This window comes from Chionomys nivalis, chromosome 24, assembly GCF_950005125.1.
Source record: "Chionomys nivalis chromosome 24, mChiNiv1.1, whole genome shotgun sequence".
In the NCBI taxonomy this organism is placed as follows: Eukaryota; Metazoa; Chordata; class Mammalia; order Rodentia; family Cricetidae; genus Chionomys; species Chionomys nivalis.
In genome coordinates, this window is record NC_080109.1 from 14,859,353 (window position 1) to 14,887,345 (window position 27,993).

The 27,993-nt window shown below is 38.8% G+C and overlaps 1 protein-coding gene across 1 annotated transcript; it reads right to left on the reverse strand.

Moving 5' to 3' along the window:
- Nucleotides 1-1,473: 1,473 nt before the first annotated feature.
- Nucleotides 1,474-27,874, reverse strand: Tiparp (TCDD inducible poly(ADP-ribose) polymerase). Its single transcript, XM_057757001.1, has 6 exons — nucleotides 27,685-27,874; nucleotides 24,144-25,104; nucleotides 8,556-8,724; nucleotides 7,164-7,324; nucleotides 2,325-2,600; nucleotides 1,474-2,024 (listed from the first exon to the last, which is right to left on the reverse strand). The coding sequence occupies exons 2-6, from the start codon at nucleotides 25,061-25,063 to the stop codon at nucleotides 1,577-1,579; spliced, it is 1,974 nt and encodes a 657-aa protein (XP_057612984.1). The 5' UTR covers nucleotides 25,064-25,104; nucleotides 27,685-27,874; the 3' UTR covers nucleotides 1,474-1,576.
- Between the last annotated feature and the right edge of the window lie 119 nt (nucleotides 27,875-27,993).

Here is a 27,993-nt window from a genome sequence, read left to right on the forward strand (position 1 = left end):
AGTTTTATTAAAAAAATAAATATGTCATAAAGCTTTTGTTTCCTTTAGAGAGAGAAAAAAAGAACAAGTTCCATAAAATCAAACAAGCAATGGTAACATGTCTTAACTTGAAAACGATTGGGGATCACTGGTTCACAAGTTATAATCGAATGAATGACTGCCATGGTTGCCCTTTTCTTCCTGCCAATGGCAGCAAACAACAGGATCAACTAGGGCAAAATAAATAGTTGTGTGGAAGCCCTGGCAAGTGCTTAAACAGACTGCTTCACTGAGACATGTACAGCTATATCTCGCTTGAAATAACAGAGAAGCCCCTGTAAAGTTTGGGTAAATGAGACAGCCACAGACATACAAGGAGAGCTTGGTATCTGAAGGAGTTCTGTGGCAAATGATTTCATGAACAAGCACTTTCACTTTAGTCATTCAGGTTTTTGCTTTGCTTACAAGTACTACCTCTGGAAATCGAGGCAGCAGCACATTCACCCAACAATGCTCTTGCTGGGCCAGTGGCACAATTTCCAAGTTTGTGTTTCTATTAAAGTAAGTAGTGTAAGGTACAGAGTCAGCCAAGAAATCCAGTGCATCTGGCAAAGCAGGTACATGGGTGGGCTTGCTGTCTCTAACAATTCAACTCAGCAGATAAGGCTAAGAATCTGCTTTGTGCAAAGTACAGTAAGCAACCTTTTCGCTTTAGATGTAGATGTCTTCTGTCTAATGCCCGCCCAGGGGTAGGCTTGGAATCCAAAAAGAAGTACTTTTAACCCTCAAGACTGGCTTTCACCAACATAGCTGTCCAACTTTGAAACGAAAGTGGGCAACAATGGAAGAGACTGAGTTTTTCATGGCTGAATTTTAACACATGTATCACAACCCACAACTAATAAATGGAAATTTTGCTGGTGACAATTTTTTCAAATGGTGCTTTTATTGTTATTATTTTACTTCCTCTGAACAGACCTTGAATTCTCAGGAAAATTCTGGAGGTCTCTGAGTGGGTGACGTATTTCAGCCCTGGCCACCTAATGAAAAACTGTTCCTGCCTACCAGGAGTATGTGAGTTTATTCTCCCCGAGGTATAACACACGATGCTTTGGGAGGTAATAAGCACGGTAGTGTCAGTTCCCATTGGTTTCATCTGTTAAGGACACAGAATCTTCACTTTGCTCACAGCCTCTACTTGTTTTGACCAAACTTCTGCCAGCCCCAAGCAACATTTCAATAGGCTAGTCAGTTGTCTTTCTTTTGTCTCCGAACACTGCTAACACTGCTACCTACATGTACAAGTGTGAATGCACTCTTTACTCTTCTCCACACCAGTACACTAGCAATTAGTAAATAATTAAATAGTGAGCAGTCATTTAAAAACCCACTGTTTCTTTTAAAAAATTACTTTCTAGCACTTAAAAAATTGGGCCTGAAAAGAATGCTGCTTCTGTTCAATGCTGTTTCCCACCCAGCCCCACCCAAGCCTGCTACAAACGCTGAACTTGAGTTCATATCCAATAACTTAGTAGTACCAAGGCTTTCAGATGGAAACAGTGAGTTCATATCCAATAACTTAGTAGTACCAAGGTCTTCAGATGGAAACAGTGTTACTGACTTCTTCATATTGGATAACAAAATAAGGGTAACTCTGGTCATCATTAAAAATGACAAAAATCTGAGGCTCAAAGAAATTATCCACACAAGAGTCATACAAGTCACTGGTGACAGAGCCAGGATTGACTGGAGGGGGCCTTCTCATGCCATGACTGCCCATTGTATACCTGCCAGTCAACACTTTGGCCAAAAACATGAAGTGGACTCCTTTGGAGGACTTCTTAGAAAAGTTATGAGAGTAGCTTGCCTTCTTTGCAAAATAACTGCCTTGTCCAAACATTGTAGCATGCTTTCCACAGACGCGAGGGTCAAAGTTGTGCTTGCAGATCCCATCCACCACATCTTGGGATGTTCCGTGAAATAAGTGTCTCTCATTTATTATTCGGTCACGGCCAAACATTTTTCTGTTCATATATTCTTTTTTCCTAATGCAAAAAGTAAACAGGCATTTAGAAAAGGGCATGTAGATTATAATAATAAACAATTCAAATTTTGAATAACTTATAGTTTCAAGGATAAGGATACAGTAAACTAGCTATGAAAACAAAATGCCAAAACAATCATACTATAGTTTATTATAGGTGTATTATGAATGTGTGTCTACATGGGAAAATATGATTATTTTATATAAAAAAATTACACTACACAAAGGTTTATTGTGTTCTATACTTAACAATTGTCATATTAAGAAATGCTCTCTTAAATTTTTCCCATCTCTGACTCACCTTTTATATTTCTCCCAAAGAAACTGGTTTTGGACTCTCAATATTTGTAAAATTCTGTATTTAAATTCAGGTACAGTCTTATGAAAAAGGTTGTAAATGATTCGGTAACTTTTATCCTCTGCAGAAACAGGCACCTGGATGAAGTCCTGAGATGGGTGCATATAAACCCACGTTTCAGGGTAAAAGTTTGCTGAAGTTACTCCATCTGGGCAGATGATTTGTGACGAAGTTGCTTCAAGAGGCAGAGAAGCCTGAGTGGGAACCCCACCAAGTGTCCTAAAATGGAGAAGACACTCTAAGTAAAGCAGTCAGGAATCAGTACAGCTATCTCATGGTATACAATGCTTTGCATTAGTGTCCAGTTTTATAACTCAACAGCTTAAGTGCTTATGTATTAATATGTTATTCATTTACTGAAGAAAAAACATAAGCCTGAGTGTGGTGGTGCCTGCTGTGACACCAGCTCTCAGAGGTAAACAGATACAACCTCAGGCCAGCCTGGAAAACTGTCTCAAAACAACTTAAAAACCCAAACAAACTAGAGCTCTAATAAAGAGAGGTAGGCTCACGTAATGAAGTGATTACCTGCAATGCTCTCTTCTTCCTGCCCTCCACCCCTAAACAGAGCTAGCAGACGCCAGAATGTACGCTGTTCCTTCAGTCTCTAAGTTCACCTTTGTCACTTTCAAAGACAAGTTTAAATAAACAGTGGGTTTGCTTTTTCCTGCCTGGTTCATTTATTTAAATCATACTTTTCAGCTATTTCAAAACAAGGAAAAGGGAAGAAGCAAAGAATAGGAACTCCTGACCCTGAGACCTAGTTTCAGCAACAGGGTACTGTAACACTTACTCCTCAATACGTGGTGGTCACAAGGAAGGAGCAAGTTCTGCCAAGTGGGTTAGGAAACTGTCATTTTCCAAAGTTTTGTGACACAGAGGTTATAGTTGTATATGCTGGTACTGATTCTACTACATTGCCATTACACTCTTAAAACATGGCCTATTAAGAAGCTAAAGCTATGGAAACACAATTGCCTTCTCTAATCCTTGTCTACTTCAAGTAAGTAGTAGCTGCGCTTTAATTCAATGTGCCCCGAAGCCCTTTTGTAAGTCACAGTTCTAAGTGAGTAGATTCAGGGTTTAGCAAACCCTCCCACCACTGTCCGCCATCTGAGATTCAGGGGCACATTTCATAGTTCCTCCAACTTTTACAGCAAAAGATACACATTTCTTATCTTTTGGACCATGAGAGCTCTGACAAATTCCTTTGAAGACTTGGTACAGGCATATTTTCCTGTGACAATGGTTGCATTTCTCACTGGTATGTTTTTCAAAAGAGAAGTTCCACTGCTTTAATCAGAGTCTCAAAAAGTCTGGTTCTCCTTAAAATGCCATCACGGTTCTGAACAAATTATAATAAAGTATTTAACTTTTTTAGCCCCTCCTTTTAGCCTGCTTTGAAAGGTAGGTAGTAGCCCATCTGATTTCAATAATGGGTTTGATATTTCCAACAAAGGTAAGATTATTCCCAAACATTCTATTCAAAACAAATTTGCTATTTACACTTGGGATACAAAATAATGGACTTCATTCTAATGTTTCATAGATGCTGTGATGGTTAATCTTACATACTCAGAATAACACAGGAAACAAACCTAATGGCATTCTGAAAGGACATTCCTCACAGTTGGTCTGGGTCTCAGACTAAATAAAAAGACAGCATTCTTTCTTTCTGTTCTGTTAAGAGACACAGCATGGCCAGCCACTCGCACACCTACCTTAACTTCCCTGTCACCACCGACTGTATCCTCAAATTATTGGCCACAACAAACTGTTCCTTCCTTAAATCTTGTTTTTGTCAGGTATTTTGTGAAAGCAATGAGAAAAGTAAATGATACACATGTGTATCTTTACACTCTGTTTACTCCGTTCCTCGTTACTGCCCCATCCTCCTTCCAGACTCCCTGTTCCACTTTCACACCTGCCCTGCACGCATACTGCTAAACCTAGATTCTGAGTAAGCGAAAGCATGTAATGACTGTCAGTGAGTCTGCTTTATTTCCTTTGCTACGAGCTCCAGGACAATCCATTTCTTTTCAAATGACTATTATTTTTCCTTGTGGATGAATAAAACCCAGTAAACATATAACACATTTTCTCTATCTGCTGATGGGCATGGAAAGATGATTCTTTATTTTGACTATTATGACTAGTGCAAATATATAGATATTCTAGATTCTACATATGGGTAACATCTATTCCCACATATACATGCTTTCAAGCTAACATTCTAACCCTACTCAAACATCTAAAGACATGTATGATGGACTTTTATGACTAGCCCCCTGTATATGTGTATCTTTATACGTATATGTATGTTTCAAGCAATGTTTCAAATGTACCACTAAGAATGCTGTTTCTGTTCAGCTTGTATTATACCAATAACATAACGAATTCTTCAAAAACCTCCAAAGAATGGCTTTCTGATTCCAACCTTACTCTTCTTACCTCCCTTTACCATTTTGAAATGTTTCCTAAATCAATTTCAGTACTGAAATAAAAAGGGATTAATTTTTATCCCTCTGAGGGAAGAGTTAAACTAAGTTTAGCATTCTTGTAATCATGAGACGATCACATGCAATAGATGTCCTGTCAACTTTAAGACAGGCTCCTCAAGCCCCTTATCTTGACTTGCTGCTCGTGCTACTTCTGCTCAAGTACTCTAGGAATATTAAAGAACAGGCTCCTTTTCATCAGCATCAGGAAAATTCTTTAAACAATGGAAGGTGCTGGAAATTTATGACCTTTACATCCACTGTTTCCCTGACTCTTTGAAACTAACAGTTAAAAGTAAAACACAAAACATTCTCTCTGGCTAAGACCACGACCTCTGAAATCTGCTTTTTGGAACCAATGCCCCTTCCTCCATCTCCTCATTAGGAGGGAATGTCCTCCAGCTGTATAGCAGAAAGGCAGATAGGATGCTGCATTTAACCCTTAGCCCTGGTCAACCCACTCCATGTTTTCTTCTTGAAACATCTGTCTATTCTCATTGACTTGCTGATCTCTCACTTTAATCCTTTTATTATCACTGTTTCAGACAGGAAGACTAAAACAAAATTTTTAAAAAGAAGAAGCAAGTAATTCTTTTCTTTTTTGGAAGTCTGCATTATATAAAAAGCATATATTTGTGCTTATATGATTTTTATGTTATACTTTTAAAATGAGTATAAAGTTTTTTTTTTAAAGGCATAATCCCTTAAGTACTTCTTTTCACCATTTAAAACTTTCCCAGCACTGTAGCATCTGAATGAGGATTTTTACCCTAAGAGAGGAGCCACATCTAGCTTCTTTTATCTCAGCATGCCAAGCTGCTGGTCTTACTGCTGAGTTGTACTGTCTCACCAGGAGGACAGTATGTTCCTAACTATTGGAGGTAGACACTAGCTCCAGCTGAGCTACTAGTAAAATCCCAGCAATAGCATTTTTTATTACTTCTAATTAAAACAAAACAAAACAAAACAAAACAAAAAAAAACAAGCAAAACTTAGAAGGTAGCAATTTTTATTTTCACATTTGGACTTGGAAGAAAACATATACTTCTAAAATTTACCTTATTACAAGCTGATTTTGAACTCTAATTGTTTGAGGAATTCTTTTTATTCTGGAGTTTTGTGTACTTGTTGTAAGACTGGGTCTCCCTTGGTTGCCCTAGGTTAGTCTGTATTTGGTATGTATCCCAGGCTGGCTTCAAACTCGAGGATCTCCTACCTTTTCCTCCTAAGTGCCAAGATTACAGCTTGAGCCATCATGACCAGCTGACTCCTCCTCCTTCAATTCCAGAATTAAACTCATTAAGTGCTTACCATGAATGACTTGAAATAAAAATAATAGGAATATGAAAACGGTACTTTCACCTTACAGATCAAAATGGACCAAGTGATGTTTCAGTTCATAGAGCCTAAGTACACATAGTATCACCTTCCAAATCAAATTCTAATAATGGTGTCTCTGGATAGAAGGATTATCCTAGACTAACGTTTTCACATCCACATGTGCCATGAAGGACGTGTGGTGTCAGAGGGCAACTTTGGAGAGTCAGTTCTCTTTCCACCTGTGGGTTCCAAGAATCAAACTCAGGTCGTCAATCTTGGCAGCAAGAGCTTTTACCTCCTGAGTAAAACTAGCCTTTCAAGGCTACTGTACTAATGGTGGGATGATCGTCTTTCAGTATCCACAGAGATATACCAGGGGACTATTTGGAGGCAAGGAAAGAGGCAATTGGGAAAATCAGAGCACTCACCTGCAATTCAGAAGGCTCAGGTACACCTAACTCCTTTTATTAAGAACCTATATTTTTAGGAACTAGGACAGATAATTTCTGTCCTATGCTTTACTATGCCTTACTTAAGAAAGAAAGAACATAAATTATTAAAATTTGCTCAAGGAAGAAAGAATGGAGGACACTGCCTTACAGAAGTCCACTCAAGTCCCCTGGCCATTTATCTGGATGGGAAGTAGTCTTGTAGTTTGGATTTCCTGAGAAGAAGCAAACTCTGCTTTACTCCAAACATGTTACTTTAGTTGTAGGAAAATGTTAGCTGCACCCTACTTTTCAGTTCAAAACTCCAATACAAAACTCATGCTTTTAGGGTTGGGTGAACTATAGTTACATGTATAGTTATATATTTGAACTTGGATGTACTGAAGAATTCAATCTAAGGTATGAACAATTTCATGGTAATAGTAACCAAGATAATTCTCTTAAATTTGCAGTCCAGTAGTGCGTTTACACAAACAGAAACTAAAAATGAAGAGTAAAAACAACTGGATACTTACTGTAAATATGGGACCAGTATGAAACAGGAGCGGAAAAGGGGTCTCCGCTTTATTTCTCTCTGGAAGAACGAGTTGTGAAGGATGTAGTGGTTGTTCCACATCATAAATCTAACTTCCTTCAGACCCTGAGAGTTGGCATCTTCAATTAATCGAACAACAGACTATAGAAGAGAAAATAAAAGGTAAATGAAAACCAAGTTTATAATCTCTATAAGAAATGAGAAAAGTAACCGAAAGCAAAGAACAGTTCCCTTCACTGCTAACATCAAAGGAATTTCAATAAATATAATTTCTATATTTAGGACTTCTGTCCCTCAAATATGTAAAGTAGAAAGATGCTTCCTGTTCACGAAGCATGGATATTGGCTTATGGCAGGCACATTGAGGCTCAGGGGTCTGTCCTATTTTCAGTCTTAATGATGTCCTAGAGACTTTCTCGATTGACATTTGTTAAGGAAGTTTTCAGAAAGGGAATTGAAGGAGCGATGCCCAAATTACAAAAAAGAATTACACACACACAAAACCCAAACAAGTGTTAAGCAGCCTTAGAACCCTGAGAGTAAAAGCACAAGGCCAGTCCAGATATTCCACTGAGACAGCCCCGCCTATCTGGAAGGGAGACAACGACAAAATCAAATGTGGTTCGATAGTGTGTTAAATTGGGGCAAAGGTACTTCTCATGTTTTTAAAAAACACACACATACCAGAATCTCTTTTTGCAATTATACAAACGAAATTAACAAACTAACAGATCGCTGGAGTAAGAACTGATCTCTAACATTCAGATTCAGTTACAAGCAAAGCTCTGTGACTGATGAGTTCTACCTCATCCTATGGATGCCTGTGTACATGACACAATTCTAAAGAGATGATTTGTCAAACCATAGCTTAAAAGACATATTCAAGCACATCTTCCATGGACTCAAGAGTGACTCTTGATCCATTTGGCTTCTAACCACAGCTTAATAAACACAGTCAAACAATTCTCCCATGGACTCAGACTGATTTTTGGTCCATTTAGCTTCTAAAAATGTTAAATTTAACACGATTCGATTTCTTTAAGCACAAAAGGCAGCTATCTCCAAAAGTTATACCAGTTCTCCTCTCATTAAAATTACCATGAAAATGGCATCAAGTATTTCATCTCTATACTGAAAGATTCTGGAAAAGTACTTTAGTGGCATTCTATGTGTGGGTTTCAGATTAATGCAAAGAAAAATACTTTTGGAAATATGAAGAGAGAAGTTTTACCTGTACCAGCAAGACTTTTACATTTACATCCTTAAGTGTATGAGAATGAGATATTCAGTTCTACTTAGTCACTGTTGGGAAGGAAAAAGACACAGGAAAAAACGTAAAGTATTTAAAAGGAAAAAAAAAACATGTAAATACCTCAGGATACTCTCTCCATCCAAAGTGGTCTCTACAGAAGAATTTCCAAAATGTGTTGTAAATAGAACTTGTATTCCTACAGGGTGGTGTGCACAGCCTTCGTAGTTGGTCAAATTCAGTTGTTTCAAATACAGTCATAGCATTCAAATCTGCCCAAAAGTCTTGTCCTCTAGAAAGACCCAAGAAAAAAGACCTGCTAAATAAAAGTACCTAATCTTATTGGGTATTAAGAATATCTAATATATATAGCCTGCTGTAGGATTGTCAAAATACGTTTTACTTGGTATAAAAGAACATTATTGGTTGTTTCCCTAACATACATTCTCTACATGCTTGTTCCTAACTAGACCAACATTTCCAGGTCATATCCTATGGTATGATTGAAACAGTTGACAATAGTAATAAGCCATGGTCATCACTGGCTCAAGCTATCAATCAATAAAACCCTTGCTGCTGCTGGGCGGTGGTGGCACATGCCTTTAATTCCAGCACTCGGGAGGTAGAGGCAGGCGGATCTCTGAGTTCGAGGCCAACCTGGTCTACAAGAGCTAGTTCCAGGACAGGAACCAAAAGCTACGGAGAAACCCTGTCTCAAAAAATCCAAAATAATAATAATAATAATAATAATAATAATAATAATAATAATAATAAATAAATAAATAAATAAAAACAACCCTTGCTGCTTCTGCCTGGTTAAGATGAGCCAAAGCCTGCCATCAACCAATCATGAAGTCAGTTGGAACAATGAAACTGACAAAAACTAAACAAACAGGCAGGGAAACAAACAAAAATTTCTCTTGAAACATGACCCCCTTTTTCAGAAGCATCAGGTTATCTGTGCCAATTTAAGTACACATTATTGTCTTAGGAGATACGGGAAAAGATGACAGAAAGCTAAAATGACACCAGATGAAGCCAATTCTGTTGATTCAACAAGGATCAATATTATATTTTATCCTATAAGTGGGAAGACATTAAAAAGTAGGGTTTTTTTTTGGTAATTTTGTTATTTAGCCCGTTACTGCTAATTAAACCTTTACAAACATCTCCATATTTACTTTTCTTTTGAGACAGGGTCCAAGCTGGTCTTGAATTGTTATGTAGCTAAGGGCTAGCCTTGAACTCCTGATTTCCTACCTCTACCCCCAAATGCTGAGTTTATAACTGGTGTGCCACCATACCTGGTTTACATCTTAAACTGTTGGGAGACAAGTCCACTATAAGAATTAAATCCACTTAAGTCATTGACAAAGAATGGCCTAAATAAAACATGTTTCCTTAGTGAATCATTGAAACATCTGAACCATTAACTTTAAGACACTGGTAAAATGTTCACTGTACTGTGCTCTGTATAAATGCACGTTTGCAAATTATCCAAGAAAATATCTTTTAAAATAGAATAACATTACAGATATTTGTTACTAAGTTCCACTCTCAATGCAGACTTCTAAATGTGTATCTATAAAACAGGACACTCCATATCAAGCGGACCATTATATGTGAAATCAAGTACTGGAATAGATTTTCCTGGTTACAAAATGAGATTTTGAGAAGAGTATTCATTATTACCTATTTGTTAGTCAACTCTGCTTTTGGTACAGTTGTCTCAAGGACTGTAAATGAGTACCAAAATAACCTCTGTAGTCAAATGTTTGAAAATCAAACTGGTTACAAGTTAAACCACCTCCTGTGGCCTTGCTCCCTGTGATGTGCTCAGGCTGACACTGGGGCTATGGTGAGGATGACAAAGCACACTCCCACACCAATGAACCCTCTCCCTTTCTCACACGAGTATCTACTAACACTTCTCAGTGCACACACTCCTGGGAACACTCAAGGAAAATCTATTACTCCTTCCTCTGTCCCATCATAAAATATGATCAGGTCCTACTCTTTGGGAAACAAAACAAAGCAAAACTAAACTAAATCCACCTATATAACTGAAGATACCCAAAATAAGCTAACTTGTAAACAGTATTATGTTCCTTTAAAAATTCCTAAAGATTCTCCTGCCCCAAAACAAATTCCTTGCTTAGAAAGAGTACTAACTAGGATTTGATCTTAAAAACAACATTCAACTTAAATTAAGCATAAAATGGAAATAAAATAAAATTAGTTGAAAATAACATTTTGGGGAAAAATAACATGAATATAGAAGAGAGACTGTTAGACAGAAGTAGCAGGGAGGCATAAGGAATAAGGGTAAGGAGACAGATTTCCTCCAAGTTCATTACAAAATAACGAAACACATTTATTCGGTATAATTAGGAATTTTCAAAGAATAAGGGGCAGATCACATTTGGACACTATTTCATTTAAAATTATTTATAACTAGTAATATTTAATTTAAAAGGAACAAGTTCATAGGAAATTCTAGAAAAAGGAAAAATTAACCCTGAAAATAAAAATTCCTATGCTTAAGTCCAACTTCATATTACCCTGCCTGGAGCAATTTTCATGTCACTTTATAAAGGAGAATCTGAAGTTACAACTGAGGAAAGATAGAAATAGAAAGGACATTTCAAGTCTATAAACATATTTCCGGTTAACTTCATTTCCCAGTGACTTCTTCTCAAGAAGTTAACGAACTGTTGTTCCTACTTTCTGTTGTTTAGGTTTTACTGTGGACATCACTTTAGGAGTTTCTGTACAAGCCTTTATCACTTAAACTTCGTAGATAATGATTTGCATGAGAAAACACCTATAAACATGGCTTTTGCTTCATCTTCTATGCATTCTAGTCTTTTGGGCATTATGAAACTTCTATGACAAGCCCTAATTTTCTTTCTTTGAATTGATTTATTAAAATACTGTTATAGCTATATTTCATTTTCAATGTTTTTCCAGACTTGACAGAGATAAAATAACAAAAGTGATAAACCACTGTCTGGTGCGGGAGAATTGTCTGTATTCTGTCAATCATGTTTTAAATAAACGCTGATTGGCCAGGCAGGAAGTATAGGCGGGAAAACCAGACAGGAAGTAGAAATGATGCAAAGAGAACAGGAGAATTCTGGGAAGGAGGAAGTTGATTCCCCCACTCCTGCCCAGACCACTGAAGCAGCAGGATGTGATCTGACCCACTGAAAAAGGTACTGAGCCACACGGCTAATATAGATCAGAAAAATGGGTTAATCAAGATGTGAGAGTTAGCCAGTGAGAGGCTAGAGCTAATGGGCCAATCAGCTTATAATTTATGGAGACCTATGTGTGATTTTCTTTGGGGCTAAACATTTGTGGGGTACTGGGCGGGACAAAACACCAACAACAAGTCACCCCGTTCATGTTACAATTGTCTTTTTATCAGATTAATTTGCTTTCCCTTAAGCAGAGCATGCTTTCAAAATTCAAATCCAAGAGTTTTTTCTCCTATAATTTGTATCACTATACATGTGCATAATATAATTACCAAGTGCTCAACATCTTCTTTATCAAGCCATTATTTCCTAGTACCAGAAATCAGTTATGAGTCATCAATGCATGGTCATAAATGGTGGGCTGAATTAGACAATGTACAAAGAATTAAACAGAAGTGATCTCAGTTTTCCAGAGTTCCAAAGAAATGGTATACATCTGTCCATATAAATTCATTAGTGGTGAATAATATATTCAAACAGTTTGAGTAAATGATAAACATGCAGAATTGCAGGAGAAAAATTGGCTATTGGTATCCAGGAATGGACTAAGGTCAGGAAAAATAAGACCTTATTAACACAAGTACAGAAGAGACAAACTTTTGGGAGTTTAAATATTATGAAATATCAGCTAGCAAAGGGGCTACGTAGGAGAACAAGAAAAACAAGCTCTCTCAAGTGCTTTACTGCTTAGAGCATGAAAGCAATTTAAGTTGTTGGAGAAGACCTTCTAAACAGTGCCTAAGACATGAAGGACGTGCATACCATGTCCAGGTAATGGAAAAGCAGAAGTTAATCCAGGATCTTGGAGTACAGAAGATCAAGAGGGAGAAAGCAGACAGAGATGCAGTAAATACAGGACATGTGATACAGAAGAGAAACAAAGCTATCAAAGAAGGGGGAGGTATTACCACAAAAGCAGAGCGGACTGATCCTACAGATGAGAACCGTACTCTTATAGGAGAGAATTCCTACCAAGAGGTGCCCAGAATGCAAGGGAGACAGGTGCTGTACTGTAGAACTTAGTTATAACCCCATCATCAATCAGAGGGACAAAAACATCCTGTGAACAAGCTTTACTAAAAAATGAAATTAGAAACTATTACATGTTTGCTAACAAACATACACCACACATACTTGTTCAAAACTCCAGAAGAAAAATAACTTGATGCCAGGCGGTGGTGGCACACGCCTTTAATCCCAGCACTCGGGAGGCAGAGGCAGGCGGATCTCTGTGAGTTCGAGGCCAGCGTGGTCTACAAGAGCTAGTTCCAGGACAGTCTCCAAAGCTACAGAGAAACCATGCCTCAAAAAAGAAAGGAAGGAAGGAAGGAAGGAAGGAAGGAAGGAAGGAAGGAAGGAAGGAAAGAAAGAAAGAAAGAAAGAAAGAAAGAAAGAAAGCAAGAAAGCAAGAAAGAAAAGAAAATTAATGTGAAATTCTGGAAAGGACCCCATTCTCATAATTTAGATTCTTTTTTTTTTTTTTTTTCCACCCAAGACAGGGTTTCTCTGTAGCTTTGGTGCCTGCCCTGGAACTAGCTCTTGTAGACCAGGCTGGCCTTGAACTCACAGAGATCTGCCTGCCTCCCGAGTGCTGGGACGTGTGCTAATTTAGATTCTTAACAAAGGTTAGCTTATCTCACAAACACATTCATTCACATACTAATTAAGCTAACATTTCCAGATGTATCTTACAATGTTGTACATTGTATGCACCAGTACCCACCCATACATTGTATGTATACCCCACATACCACTTCTCATTCATAATATGTGTATGTATATGTGTATGTATGTATATATACATATATATACACACACGAATATATACCTATATATGTTTCAGATACTAAGAAAGAAAGAGAAAAGATACCACAATGTGAAAGATAAAATGGAGGTGAAGAACAATCAAAACCAATACAGAAATAGGTGCTGACTGAAACAGAAATTACGACGTTTCTTGCTCAGATAGTTTTCTATTTGTGCATTATGCATTTGGGAACCCAGCACACAATCTAACAGTCTTTAATAATTTTTGCACTTCTAAAGTAATTAAGGGACTGGTGAGTTGGCTCTGGGGTAAATGCATTTGCTGCCAAGCCTGACATCCCCAGGATCCACATGGTGGAAGAACTGACTCCAACAAATGGTCCTCTGACCCTCCATAACTGTGCCATGGTATGTCTTGTCCCCCACTCCCTCCACGCACACACAAGCAAATTTAATGTAATAAAGTATTTGAAACCATGAAAGAAATAATGACAGTTAAATAATTTTAAGAAGATCCACTGACTATGTACTAGATTATGTACAGAAGATTGAAGAAAGTCAAAATGCCACAGAACATTAGCTGAGAGAGAAGAGCAACCTACTACTCGAGTGTGAAATGTGCCATAAAGATGGCCTGAAGATAACTCAGAAGTAAATGGCTTGTGCAAAGTGTGGTGGTGCACACCTTTAGATCCTGCACTCATGAGACACACTACACAGAGAATTCCAGGCCAATCACATAGTGAAATCTTGTTTTTTAAAACAAAAAACTACCAATCAATGGCCTCCCAAAGGTATCAAGAGAGGTAAGAAGGGCTGTCTCAGAATGTGTGACATGTGAACTTGAGTCACCAAACAGACCACAGGTGACTTTACATGTGTAGAAGTTAACTAAGCAGGGCATGAGGGTAGAGTGCACAAAGCACACGCAGTTCATGTGGGAGGTCAGAGTGTCTGTGTGTGGGGGAGGTGATTAGAGATAAGACTGGACTGGAGAGATTGGCTGGAGCCAGATAAGAAACAGCTTTGTGTGCTGGGTTAAGAGGTTAGGGCTTGATCCTATGGGCAGGATGGTTTTCAACAAAGCCCACGGTTCCCTTTTTTAAAGCTTACTCCAGTGAGATGATTTTTTTTTTCAGGAGATGATGGAGAAAGAGGAAGGAAGAGTAGAGACTGACACTCTTCTGCAAGATATTAGCATATAGTGTATTTATTAATACTCATTACTCTAAGTTTAACAGTTATATGAGGCAAATGTTGAGAGACCAAGAGGGCAATAAAAGGGAGCTGTTTAAGGGGTTAGGATTAAACTACATAAAGAACAATTACATGTGGGCAACAAAGTCCAGTCCATGATGGCCTGGTATGGTAGCACACACATGTAGTGTCAGCACTCAGAAGACAGGCAGAACCGTCAAGTTTGAGGCCAGTCTGCGTTACACTGAAGACTTTCTCAGAGTCCAGAATGTGTCCATGTTTCTAATCTGTGTTCTCACATGATGATATCAATAAAAATTGTAGGAGACAGAACACTTGTAAGCGGGAAGATGATGTAAATACAAATTAGAACTCAGACTTCAGCAAAAAAGCAAACTAAGAATAAACTTTTCGGAACATTACTCTGGTCAGTTTTAACCAGATCAACTAGACTTCAGAACCTCGGCTTTCTGCCTGTTAAAGAGTTTACCGATTTCTACAAGGATAAATCTACGACCTCAAACATAGCACTCATCCTAATCAGCTGAGCTAACCAGTCACAATTAGTAAGCCCTCTTATTTTATTGCTACCATGTAAAATGAAAATGTCTCCTTAAGTTGAGGACCGTAACGGTAGAGGAAAAGATCAAATGCTGCCTGGAGAGTATGTAGGCTCTCCTGGCTTAAGACAAGCTTGGCAGATGGGAATGTTTGCTGTTGCTGCTCAAGAAATTTCACAGGGACACAAAATATAGCTGGCTTTTGATACCATGGCTTTGATGTTTCCAGAACTCAATTATGCTGAAGTATCTACCAGCTTACACACACCTTCAAGATGTTCTTACAAGGAGATGAGAAGCAAAGACATGACGTATAACATACCAACATATTTTGTGAAAGTACTGTACTTATTAGACTTAAGAGAACTATGCACTTTATTCCTTACACTATGCAGTTAAACTTTTATAAAAATGAGTAACATCCCCTTTGCTAAAAGTAAGATTTTTTTTCCTTACCTCAAAGTAGACAATAAAAATTCTTATTATCTACATATGCGAAGGCACAAATACTGGTTAATTTTAATTTGAGAGGAAAGGATTGAATCCAGGGCCTTATTATGCTAGGCAAGAACCTACCCACTCAGTTATCTCTGGTCCTTTTTTTTTAAATTCTTTGTGACAGAGACTAAACTGTCTAGGCTGGCCTTGAACTTGCAGTCCCCTTCGAATACAGAGTATTTAAAGAGGGCCCACAGTTTTCTATATTAGAAGCACTATCACTGTCAATTATCAAACCGTTACTGATTATTATTTTTGCTAACATTGCCTTAAACAAATAGTAGAGAGTTCCCAGGGGAGAAAATAAAACATTTATAAATGCCGACAAACCATGCAACATCTTTCACGATTCACTAGAGGCATAAAATTATAAGCAATTTATATACTTGGTTTCCTTTTGTATTTCAAAGTAGCTATAGTCACACACATATTCATACGACAAATTACAGAGTTTACATTATCCATAGGGATCTCAGTAGTTATGGGGAGATTAAAAAGTAGATGTTGGAGCTGGAGATATGGCTCAGCGGTTAACAGCACTTGCTGTTCTTGCAGAAGACCTGGGTTTGATCTGAGTGCCCACATGATGGTTCACAACCATCTGAAATTCCAGTTCCAGGGGATCTCTTCTGATCTCTTTGGCACCAGGCATACACATGGTGCATATACAGACATTCAGGAAAAATAACAAATCTTTCATGTTGATTATGAATTAAATATGTCTACTTTTAAAGAGGCTAATCTAGCAGAGGCAGGATTACCAAGGCTTAGATCACTCAGTAAAACTACTAACATAAAATCAGAATCACAGACTTATCTAATGTTTCGGGTTTGGGGAGGAAGTAAGGGTATCCCCATTTTAAGATATAATGCATTTTTTTAAAGTGATCATTATTCAAAATGATGCCAATGTGCACTGCCCCCATGGACTATCCTGGACATGAGAGACACATCTGAGAATTTCTGAGAAGACAGGCAGTTATAAGCAGGACATCACACTTGTCTGCATGTCAAACCTCATGCCTGGTTTACAAGTTTAGTGTATGGTCCTGAAGTCATTCTAGAAGAGAACATAGTAGAATAAGGGGTGGGGGAGTGGAGATGAAGTGAGGTGAAGAGATAGGACAAAGGGGAGGTTAATTAAGTTTCCTAAGTGAAAGAATACTGAAAAGAATATGGGGAATGGAACAAAATGCAGTTAGTATCTATGGCTTATACTAAAACAAACAAAACAAAAAAAAACCCTATAATTCGAAGACAAAGCCACTTGAATTCATTTACACGTTTGTTAAAATTCTACTGATCCTATATTTGAAGTTCCTGAACTCCACACTAGCACCCATCTCCACCAATGCAAGCACTAAAAGCAAATTATGATATCCATACTCAAAGAACAAAATATGAGAGACTTTTTGTAAATTTAAAACTGCAGATTAAAGCAAAGAACACAGGCAACCAAAATTTCTAATGTGATGTGAATAAGTCTAAAATCTTTTGTAAATAAAAAGTATACTTGTAATATTTTACTGCTATCTATTTAGAGCACTAGGATTAAATTTTGCACTCTGAAGATGCCAGAAATATCATACAGCTTTAGCTTTGATCCAAGTTCAATCACATGTCCTGAGTCTAGAAGAAGGTAACTATAAGTGAAACCTATTTAATTGTGGCCTAATAAGGAAGAAAAATTTAATCTCTATGAGAATAGCTGGGATCGGAAGCACAGATTGGTTTTTAAAAACCATGCGAAAAGTTATATTTATACCTTATGTTGCTTTAAACTATGCAGTTAAAAATTACTGAAATAGGTAAATATCCTCTTTGTTGAATAAAATAGTTTAAAACAGGAGTTTCAAAGTGATCAATCAAAACTGTGTGCCATATATTCAAGGCACGTTAATTCAATTTTTAAAAATTTGAAAATAGAAAAGACTAAAATAAATTTATTTATAAAATGCTTCTACACAAACATTTAATAGTATATACATTTATACATAAACAAGACACTAATTATAAACATTATAGAACATATTCTAATATTATCTAGAAAGATACAATGTAGTAGTCCAATTTATTTCTAGTTTAATATTTCAATTACAAATGATGATTAGTTTAATATTTCAATTACAAATGATGCTTTAAAAGAAAAAAGCGAGCCGAGCGGTGGTGGCGCACGCCTTTAATCCCAGCACTTGGGAGGCAGAGGCAGGAGGATCTCTGTGAGTTCGAGACCAGCCTGGTCTATAAGAGCTAGTTCCAGGATAGGCTCCAAAACCACAGAGAAACCCTGTCTCGAAAAAACCAAAAAAAAAAAAAAAAAAAAAATAAAAAGAAAAGAAAAAAGCAATTCCAAATTTTATTTAGCCTTGTCTTTTTTCCTCAGTTACGATCTGGTAACTGGTAAATAGGAGAAATGGAAAGAGACTCACTGATGGCTGTTTATGTATTTGGTGCTAACAATTTAAAGAGAAGTTAACAAGTTTCTGCAGACTAAAGTTTAGTGACACAAACTAATGCACAGAGAACCCATCACTGACAGCTCCTCAAGCAAAGGCTTGTGGGAGGGATGAGGAAGTTTTTACAGAAAAGGTATTGAGAGACAAAAGAAAGAAAGAAAGAAAGAAAGAAAGAAAGAAAGAAAGAAAGAAAGAAAGAAAGAAAGAGAGAAGACTATGGGTTTTTACAAATAGTGATCAGAAAAATCTTATCCACGATCCTAAATGGTAATTTTTGGGAGGAAAGAAGGTGTCTATAAAGTCAGGTTTTTCTGATGAGTTCAATTTTAGGGAATAGTCTAAAATTTTCTTAATTAACAAATTAATTGTAGAACATTTTATGCAACAATTCTGATATATGATGGTGTTGGGATAATCCAAATATCAGAAAGTAAACAAGAAGAGTTTTTTCTTTATCTTTATCCAGATTCAAGAACACCATTTATTTTTTTAAATGAAGGTGAGTATTAGGAAGAAAAACCCAGTATTTCTTCTATGCTTATTTTTTTTTAATGTCTAGAAAGAAAAAGCTAAACCAGGTGACAGAAACCAAAACCCAACCACAGCAGGAAATTATTTAGGGTATTTTGTACTGTTTGCACTGTCTACGCCCTGATCAGCTGTGGGAGCTGGGACAATCAGAGTAAACAAGAGCCTGAAAGCTCATCCTTGGTTTCCATCCCTGCCACTCTTTGAGGCCTGACCAATCAGTGCTGGTGAAAACTTGGAGCAAAAAAGAAAAGAAACAAAAACTTTGAGATATTTCAAATCAGAAGGAATAGGGTGGAAATCTCTGAAGAGGCAAAGAGGAATCCTCTTTAAACAGCACAGCTAATGTTAGAGTGCTATCTCAACACAGCACAGCCTTTATTTAAAGCATAGAACTTGAATTTGTATAAAGAATATAAATTTACTAAACTCGCAGACAACTTAGTCATTAGAGTTTGCAATCTACTCTGTCCATAACTTCTTGCAGTCAAACACTGGATGGAGCACAAGGAAGGCAGCGGTCACCCCACCGTTCTCACTCTTTTAAAGGTTAGCCTCTGCAGTAACCACAAAAGGGTTCTTTACTGGTCAAGTGGGTGCTCAAGCTAGTCAACAGAACAAAGCAGGGGAAGACTGAAAAGACAGGCATATTTTATCATGCAGAACAGCAAAGAGGAATGCTTAATTACCTTTCTATGCTTGTCTTAAAAACAATAATTGGCTAGGTCAAAAAAAAATAATCGATGTTTTACATTTGATAGCTAGAAGCTTTTCGATAGCATCAACTTTTAAAATTTGCATCTTCTTGACCATAGAATTGGTTCTATTTAGTTAAGTTTGCAATATTTTTTGTACAGACTAATAAATCTACAAAATACAAACTGAGATAAATTCATTTGCTTTTACATAAAAATCTTTACTCTCAAAACCGCACACCACATTTCAAAATCCACTCCTTGAAAATCAAGCTCTTTTATTTACAATTTGAGCTTTCAGTTATTATTTTTGAGGTTGGGCTGGGTGAGGTTTACCAATTGCAGGAAAAAAAATCAGTGTGTGTGGGGGGTCTTTATGCAGTAGAATTCTGATCCCTAGAAAGCCTGCCTTGTCATAAATAAGTACAAAAATAATAATCTCAAACCCAGAATCTAACAGAAAGTGGCTCAAAACCTTTAGCATTCTGCTCTCTCTCAAAGATACAAAACTATTCAATTATAAGAGAAACACTGCTTATTTTAAGAACTTAGTTTCTTTCAAATTCACCAATGTCCACTTTGAGTCTGCTTTTCACAAAGCTGTGCCACAATCAATCACAATGGAATGCAAAGCAAGATTTTTTGCCTTTGTAAAGTGATATACACACTCACTTAGTTTTCCCTCCACAACACAGAGACTGGTAATTACTGAAGGCTGCTGATCTAGGGTAAAAAGGACTTGACAACCTAATCTAAATACATTCCAGAACCAAACCCATCAGACAAAGAATGCACAATCTGGTGGTCTCAAATCGGGGGTGGGGGGTGGGGATAAGAAATTAGGAGACTACAGAGAACAGTTATAATTTACAACGGTTGGATTTTAGTATCATTCCGTCTGTAGTTAAGGTCTATACATAATGTAAACTGCTTCACTCTTTAGAGAAAGCATTCAAATATGGAATAAGGTGACGGTCACTAATCAGAAATAGAATTTACCTTTGCTTTATAATTGAATGTAAGTCTAGAATTCTATCTAGTGCACCAGAAAAAAAAATCAAACAGATTTACAGGGGCACAGAAGAGCTAAAGTATCTTGTATGCCTGAGTTCTTTCTTTATACCTTAGTGTTACTAATATTATTTTTTAAATAATATAATAAAAATTAAAAGCTTTGGATTCAACCAGATAATAAAATATATTATGTATCATGCAATTATATTCAGGAATTGCCAGATCGTCTTATGAGCTTTGATTTTTACTGTCTGAATAATTAGAAATCTTTGCTTTTTCCAAGATTCATTTTCATTACATCAAGAAAAGCCTGACCCCAACCTGAAGCCAGGTGACAGCTGCTTCAAAAAGTAACCTACTTATTGATGAAAAGCCAGAAAAGTAAATGAATGACTGCTATTGATTCTCATGATAGCTCTACACAGACCCACTAACTTCTCTAGATTAGTACAGAGAGATGCCAATTAGCTTTATTTCATATGTAAATAGCAGCATAAAGAGGTAGAAAAAATAAGTCACTGCATGGCTTTATCATAATAGCACAAGGCACCCATTTTGAAAGTCACTTCAAACAAGTTCTTGCTCATGGAGTTCTCTTTCTTACACAGGAATTTTAAAAATAAATTCAAACTCATACAGCTGTGTATATTCAAGAAATACCAAAAAGTCACAAGGCACAGTTAGCTTTCAGCTGTTCTTCTCTGTCCAGTGTGTGCAATAACACATAATGAGTCAGTTCATACATCATCACAGCTGTGGAGACCATAACTAATTTGGCTAATTTAACTATTCCAGTCAAGTTCAGTGAGGAACTTGCTGTAGTTTAGATAATTCACTGTCATATAAACCACAACATAAGCTTACTGTGCACTTCTCTTGGTCTTCTTACAGAGTTGCTCAGATGTCATCTACTGGCATTTCCCTTAGATAGGTTTTTGAAAAGACTCATGAGAACTATTACCAATAAAAATACACAGCAACCAACATTTTAAGCAAGTAAAATTCTATTATCAATAAATACTAAGCAAACACACATACCAAACTCTGAGCTAGTGTGACAACTCAGGCCTATAATCACAGCATTTAAGTTAAGAAATGAGGACTGCCATGAATTCATTGCCAGCCTGGGCTACAGAGCAAGACCATGTCTCAAAATAAACAACAACAAAAAAAAACTTCTCCTTGAGAAAAAACTAACCAGGGGTTCACCCCATTCCTCTTTCAACAAACTGAGAATTAGGAATACTCATTGGTCACAGTTTCATTAGCAAGTCAGTCCCAAACCCAGTTTGTGGTTCCCTTCCTTATTGATGAGTAGCAGTTCCTAAAAGAATGTTCTATGTTCTATCTTACTTGAAAATGAATGTAATGCGAAACTAATGGAGATCTTGGTTGTTAAAGAGATTTGCACTGCCTCCAGTTTCAATTATCAACAACAGGATTCCAATTAGCAAGGATCCTTCAAACTTCTTAGTTCTGCCACTCAAAAAACCACCATCTTCTTACTATGATGAGTATCCATACTGTTAGAGATCACTTTCTTAATAAAAAATATACTTAGTGTTGTTGCTCTCAGATGCATATTTCAAATTTAGAAAATCTTGAAGGCATGACCATGTACAAAAGAAATCTAAAAGTCAAATTTGGAGTTCAGACCCATAACTAATTTTCAGTTGATGTTGGCAATAAACACCTATGATGTCCAAGAGCAGAGAATGCAAACAGGAGCATATCACAACTTTGCTACAATAAATCAAATAGGTATTTATTTCCCAAATCTCATAAATGTGTTTTTAGTATATAAGCATCATCTTAAGAGCTGAAAGGAGCTGTGAACATATCTGGCTCAATTTCCTACCCAATTTCATTCCTGAAAACAAAATAAATATTACACATCCAATTTTGATTAACTTAGGACTTAAATCCTCATAAGTGCAAAGAAAAATAAAGAATTTTATCTGCATAGTTTGAAACTATGACCTGTCTCTGCTAGAGACCCAGAACTATGAAAGTCCCTCAAAGTCTACAAAATGACATATGATATGTGTATAATTATGATTAAGTCATATAAACTACCCCAAACCAGTAGAACAAACAACTGTCATTCATCCATTATTCCAGAATCCCAAAACTGGGTCCAATATGGTCATATACACAGCTGAACACACATTTCCTGGTTATGTGCAATCTGCACAGATAGACCAGCTTTACAGGCCTGACCACAGAGATTAATAGCTTTAGCCAAATAATGTGGTAACCATGTGAACCTGGGCTGCTCCAGCTTGTTTGTGAATCTCTCAGCAAGGCTCAACATGCCGTTATCTGCATCTTGTTGCCAGGAAACACAACATCGCTTTGGAATACAAGGAAAACCAGGTTGCAATGACCACAGGTCAACTCTCCAAAACCCTAATTTTTTTGACAATTATTTATAATCTTATATTTCTTCTTGTAGTACACTGAGAATTTCATTACTAATTAACAGTTCATATTTCCAGTTATGTTATTACTGCAGGACCATTTACAATGTAGTAGCAGCAGTATCAATTATAATACGACTCCCTCATATTACTCCTCTCCTAAGTGTCATATAAGTATTACTTAATATCATTAATACTAATTTGGATATCAAGCTCCTACTATAATTACTTTATAACTGATCCTATAGTGAATGCTAAGGGCTCTAAATCTGTCTACTTTTCAGCAAAATAATCTTACAAAATATAAATGCCCACTATGTTGTTGACCTAAGAATTTTTGGACCTTCTGGGACCAAAATGACTGTCTTGCCTTGCTCATGGTTACAGAATGTAATGTGTTAGATAATGGTCCTGCTGGTTTCTTTCTGACCAAGTCAAACAGAAACTTAATGTACCAAACTGTTCAAGTACTCAGTGAACTGGAAATCTGCTTCGTAAGTGAAGTGAGAGGCCACTGCTCTGAAGTGCCTGCAGTCTGGAGACGGAAGGATTAGTGTGGCTTTGAGAATCCGTAAACTTAATTACTCTTGACAGAAGAATTATAATTACTAGCTCAGGGGCAATATAGTTTTTGGACAATACTTTATTAAAATGATTTTTAAGAAATGGGGGCTGGGGTGATGGCTCAGTTCTCTTGCAGAGGACTAAGGTTCAATTTCTAGCACCCACATGGAGGCTCATAACAGTTTCTAACTACAGTTACAGGGGATCCAACAGTCTCGTCAGGCTTCTGCAGGCACCAGGTGGACATACATTCACGAAGGCAAAACACTCATACACCATCAAAATCATAATAGCATAGATACAAATATATACATATATGTCTTACATATATGTGTATATGGGAAGAACTTCTGAGTTACTCATATAAAAATTGTTTAGTCAATCTAATGAGGGCCACAAAAAGCTCCAAATATTTCCCCTATTTAAAAATACTGCTACCTAACAAAATAAACCAACTATTCACTTGAAGATTCATGTGGATTTTCTTTTAAAGGCAAGGTGATTACTAGATTCACAATGCTCAATGTATATATAACTTTCATTCATGCACACACTCAACAGATACATATAAATTGCTCAATTCATAAAAAGAGACTACACTACATGAAAAAAATCAGAATAGCATAAAAACCATAAAAGAAAAAAATAAAACAAAAAACTTGGTACACTACTGAAAGAAACCACCTTGCCAAACTTCCAGCTTTTTTTTTCCTTCTTTAGAACATTTAACAATTTTTAATTATAATACATACCCATACTTCATTCTCATTCTATCATTTTCTGGGTTACAATAAAATCTTTCCAAGTGCTCCTGAGAATCATTGGAAACACTCTGCCACTTCTGAGTAGTTGTCCTTCTGATCTGCCAATGATAGGGCAATCTGGTGTGATGTTTCAAACAATCCCTGCCATAAATACAAATGCCTTGCAGAAAGTCTGTACAGATTTCAATTCCGTTCTCTTGGTGAGTGTGGTACTGTAGCTGGTTTACTAGCTCAAACACAAGGTCAAGGGAAGCTTCCTCACTTTTGTCTTGGAAGAGCTCAGTACTCAAGTTATCACTGGTATCCAAAATGTACTGGATTGTACAACTATTGTCTTGGAAAGTTCCTGGAACAAAATCCATCACTTTATCTATGCAGTCAGGACTAGTGGGAACATCACCCGAAACAGGATGCAAAAGGTCAGTTTGGAAGTGTCCTGGGGTAGAATCTGCCACTGTCCCACTGATGGTTTCTGGTGGAAAACTGTGATCCTGGATTGGAACCACCTGCTCTGGAGCATCAGCAGAAGGATGAGCTTCTGGTAATTGGCCCTCAACATTTGTCCCGTCAGGAATCAGGACGGACATACTGTTTTCTGCCGGTGAACATGAAGGGTTGATTTCCAGGGGCTTTTTCACCATCCGTTCATGTAAGGTGCTTTCATCTGCATTTTGGTCTCTAGCTCTGAAAACTCCATCAAGAGAGCCAGATTCTAGCAAGGTATTTAATATTGGCCTCAATGACCTCAGGGTTCCAGTTCCTAATCTCTTTTGATCCTGTTTTTTCTTAAAACAAGTTTTCAATGGAGTGATCTTCTCAGAGATTCTCATTTGGCATGAGAAGTCATCAGGAGGAGAGGGAGGCTGTACTACACAGTCTGGCTCAGGTTCGGTGGTTTCCATTTCCATGGTGTGGAACAATTCCAAATTTACCTCAGTATCTGCAAAACCTACAGGGGAAGGAAGGAAGATGATCATTTGAAAACTGACAACTGAACCCATTCATTCATTAAAACATTGTGCTGGTCTATGGTTAAGTATATTCAATCACTGCTTGCATTATATTTAGTTCTTACAGGTCAATTCTCATTTTTATTGAGCAATGAAGACTCCAAAGCTAAGATAAAACCTGTACTAGATGGTAGTAGATGAGAATGTATCTTTTAATAGGCATGTATCACTCACTCATGGGCTGTGATTCTAGTGAGGTATGAATTTTTACTGTGAGGTAGAAGTAACTGTCTTTTCTAGATGATGAAGCAGGGAAACCACATCTCTACTTCACTTTGTGGTTCCCTTCACAGTTGTTATGTATGATCTGTCTCATGAGTTTGCAAAAACCTAAGTTTCTTGGGGAGGGAAGTCCATCAAAAGGATAAACTTTAAAAGTTAAGAAGTGAAAAGAGTGGGTGGGGGAGGATGTGTGGAAGAACAGACATAGAGCTTTCAGCTGAACTGGGATAGAGAGCCTGCTAGCATTCTAATATGCTGAAAGTCCAGTATTTAACTCCCAAATGTTAAAGAGCTACTTTTATAATTAACAAAAACATTACCAAAACGGAAGGAATATCAGGACACACTTAACTTCAATAGTCATTGTACTGTGTGTTAGAAACCAATACAACATGGATTATATGAAGGGTCTGCTAGTCCCCGTCTTTACAAGTTACACATATCCATTTTTAAAAAATCAAATGAAAGCATATTATAAGCAAAAATATAAATATAAGACACACATTCAGAATCTGAATGAACGGAGAGAAACGAAGCTGCAAGAACCAGCCCCTTTAAAATGAGTGAGAGTTCCAGGTATTTACTGAGATTGTGCCAGATGAGAAGGGGCAGTGTTGAACAATTAGTGGTCTTTTTTCCTTGTCCAATAGACTGAAAGAGCTCCTTGATGCTGGAACCTACGATTTAATCAAGCATGCATCTTAGCGGACCCGCACAGTGCCTAGCACGGTGCTACCAAGGATGTCCAGAAATGTTTTGTGGCTGCACTAGAAGAATGGGCACACATTAGCTGCTTTGCTCTTGGTTGAAGGTCAAAACCAAAAGTGATAAAACTGTGTGCTTTAAAAAAAAAAAAATCTAGGAGCGATTTATAAGTCTATGTCTAAAAATGTTTAATAAAACTCAGAAAAATACAAGGCATGAACAAAGTGTTAGTCTAAGTACAAAAGAGATTTTTTTTTAAAAAAGAGTTCAGTATGAGCTGGCTGGCATTGTTAGAGAAAGCTTCGCGAAGGAGGGAGCTGACATGAGACATAAATAACTGGAAAGCAGCCAAGCCAGGCGTTATTATTCATCATTCGGTGCTCTTGCCTCAAGGCTCAACTGGCACAGACTGTGGTATTCCCTCTCCGTATCGAACCGGTCTGTGCCTTCCCCCCACGCACGCACATTATCCACTCCTATCACAATCCAGGCAAAACACTAAAGCCATCTTATTTATACGTGCACACACACTCGCACGCTCTGCTCTCTCTCTCACACACACACACACACGCACGCACGCACGCACACACACGCACGCACACACACGCACGCACACAACTTTTCCTCTTACTGCCCCCTTCACCCAACTCGGAAACAGAACCGGGAAACAGAGGAGTAGAGTGCGGAAGGCATCAGTTCCTCAATTAGTTTGCATAACAGAAAAATAAAGACTGGAAGGACGTTTCCTCCGGTCGCCCGCGGCAGGCAACCCAACCGCGCTACCCTTCACCTCCTGACGCCCGGGTCGTCTGGCACTCCCGGCTGATCACACCTTCCATGGAAACCGCCCGCTCCAAACAGCCCGCCGGGAGACGCCCGGGCGCCGAGCCCGGGTCCGAGCGACGCCTCCTGCCGGCCGCGACGGTCTGCGCAGCCAGCACCGTCCGCCGCGCCCGTTCCACCCGGCTCCGCACTCCGGGGTGTGGGTGAGCATCCCCGCCCTCACCTTGTTCTCAGAACCGTTCCCCACCTTCACACACACACACTCACGGTCCATCTCCGGACCCGACCTCCCCGCCTCCCCGCCTCCCCGAAGCCACTCACCCTTCCTCCAGCCCTGCCACCCTCCGAGGACCGTCCTGCGAGCCCCGGGGCTGCGGGACCGAGCCCCAGCCGGCGCTGCCCGGGTGGCGGGCAAGAGGCAGGGGAGCGGTGCGCACTCAAAGTTGCCACCAACACAGCCTGCAAACTTCTGGGCTGCAGCCCGGCACACGCGCCGTCCGGAACTGTCCCGCAGCGCCGAGCCCTCCCGCAGGGGCTGCCCGGGTGGCTCGTCCCCGGGGGGGGAGGGAGGAGGGGACGAGTCGCCCGTGTCCCCGCAACCCTCCGGCGCCGGCCCATCGAGACACCTGCCCCAGTCCCGGTGACCGGAGCCTACCCCAATGCCACCCCGCCACCACCGGCCGCCGGCGCGACCAACTCCCACGGGCGGTCGGACGGAGCCGCCGCTGTCCCGGAGGGGACTCGGAGCGGCGAGGCCGGCGCCCGCCATCCCGCTGGGGGGGTCCCTCCGCGGCTCGCAGCCCCTTTACCTCAGGCGGGCTGCCCTGAGAACGGACCAGAGACGCTGGGCTTGGCGGACCGGGTCTGCGCCGGCGGGGCTGAGCCGAGGGCGGGTGGTGTCCGGTGTCCTAGGGGTCGTGGGCGGCGGACGCGGCGAGCCGCGGGCGGGTCATTCCGCGGACTAGGGCGCCGATAGCCGCCACGGCGCTCCGGGCTCAGGCTCGCTCTCCTGTCAGCTTCAGCTCGGTTTTAAGCGGCTTCCGGTCTCCTCCTCCCGCGGCGTTCTCGTCTTGGGGGGCGGAGCTTAGGTGTCGAGGGGGTGGGGTGGGGTGAGGGGG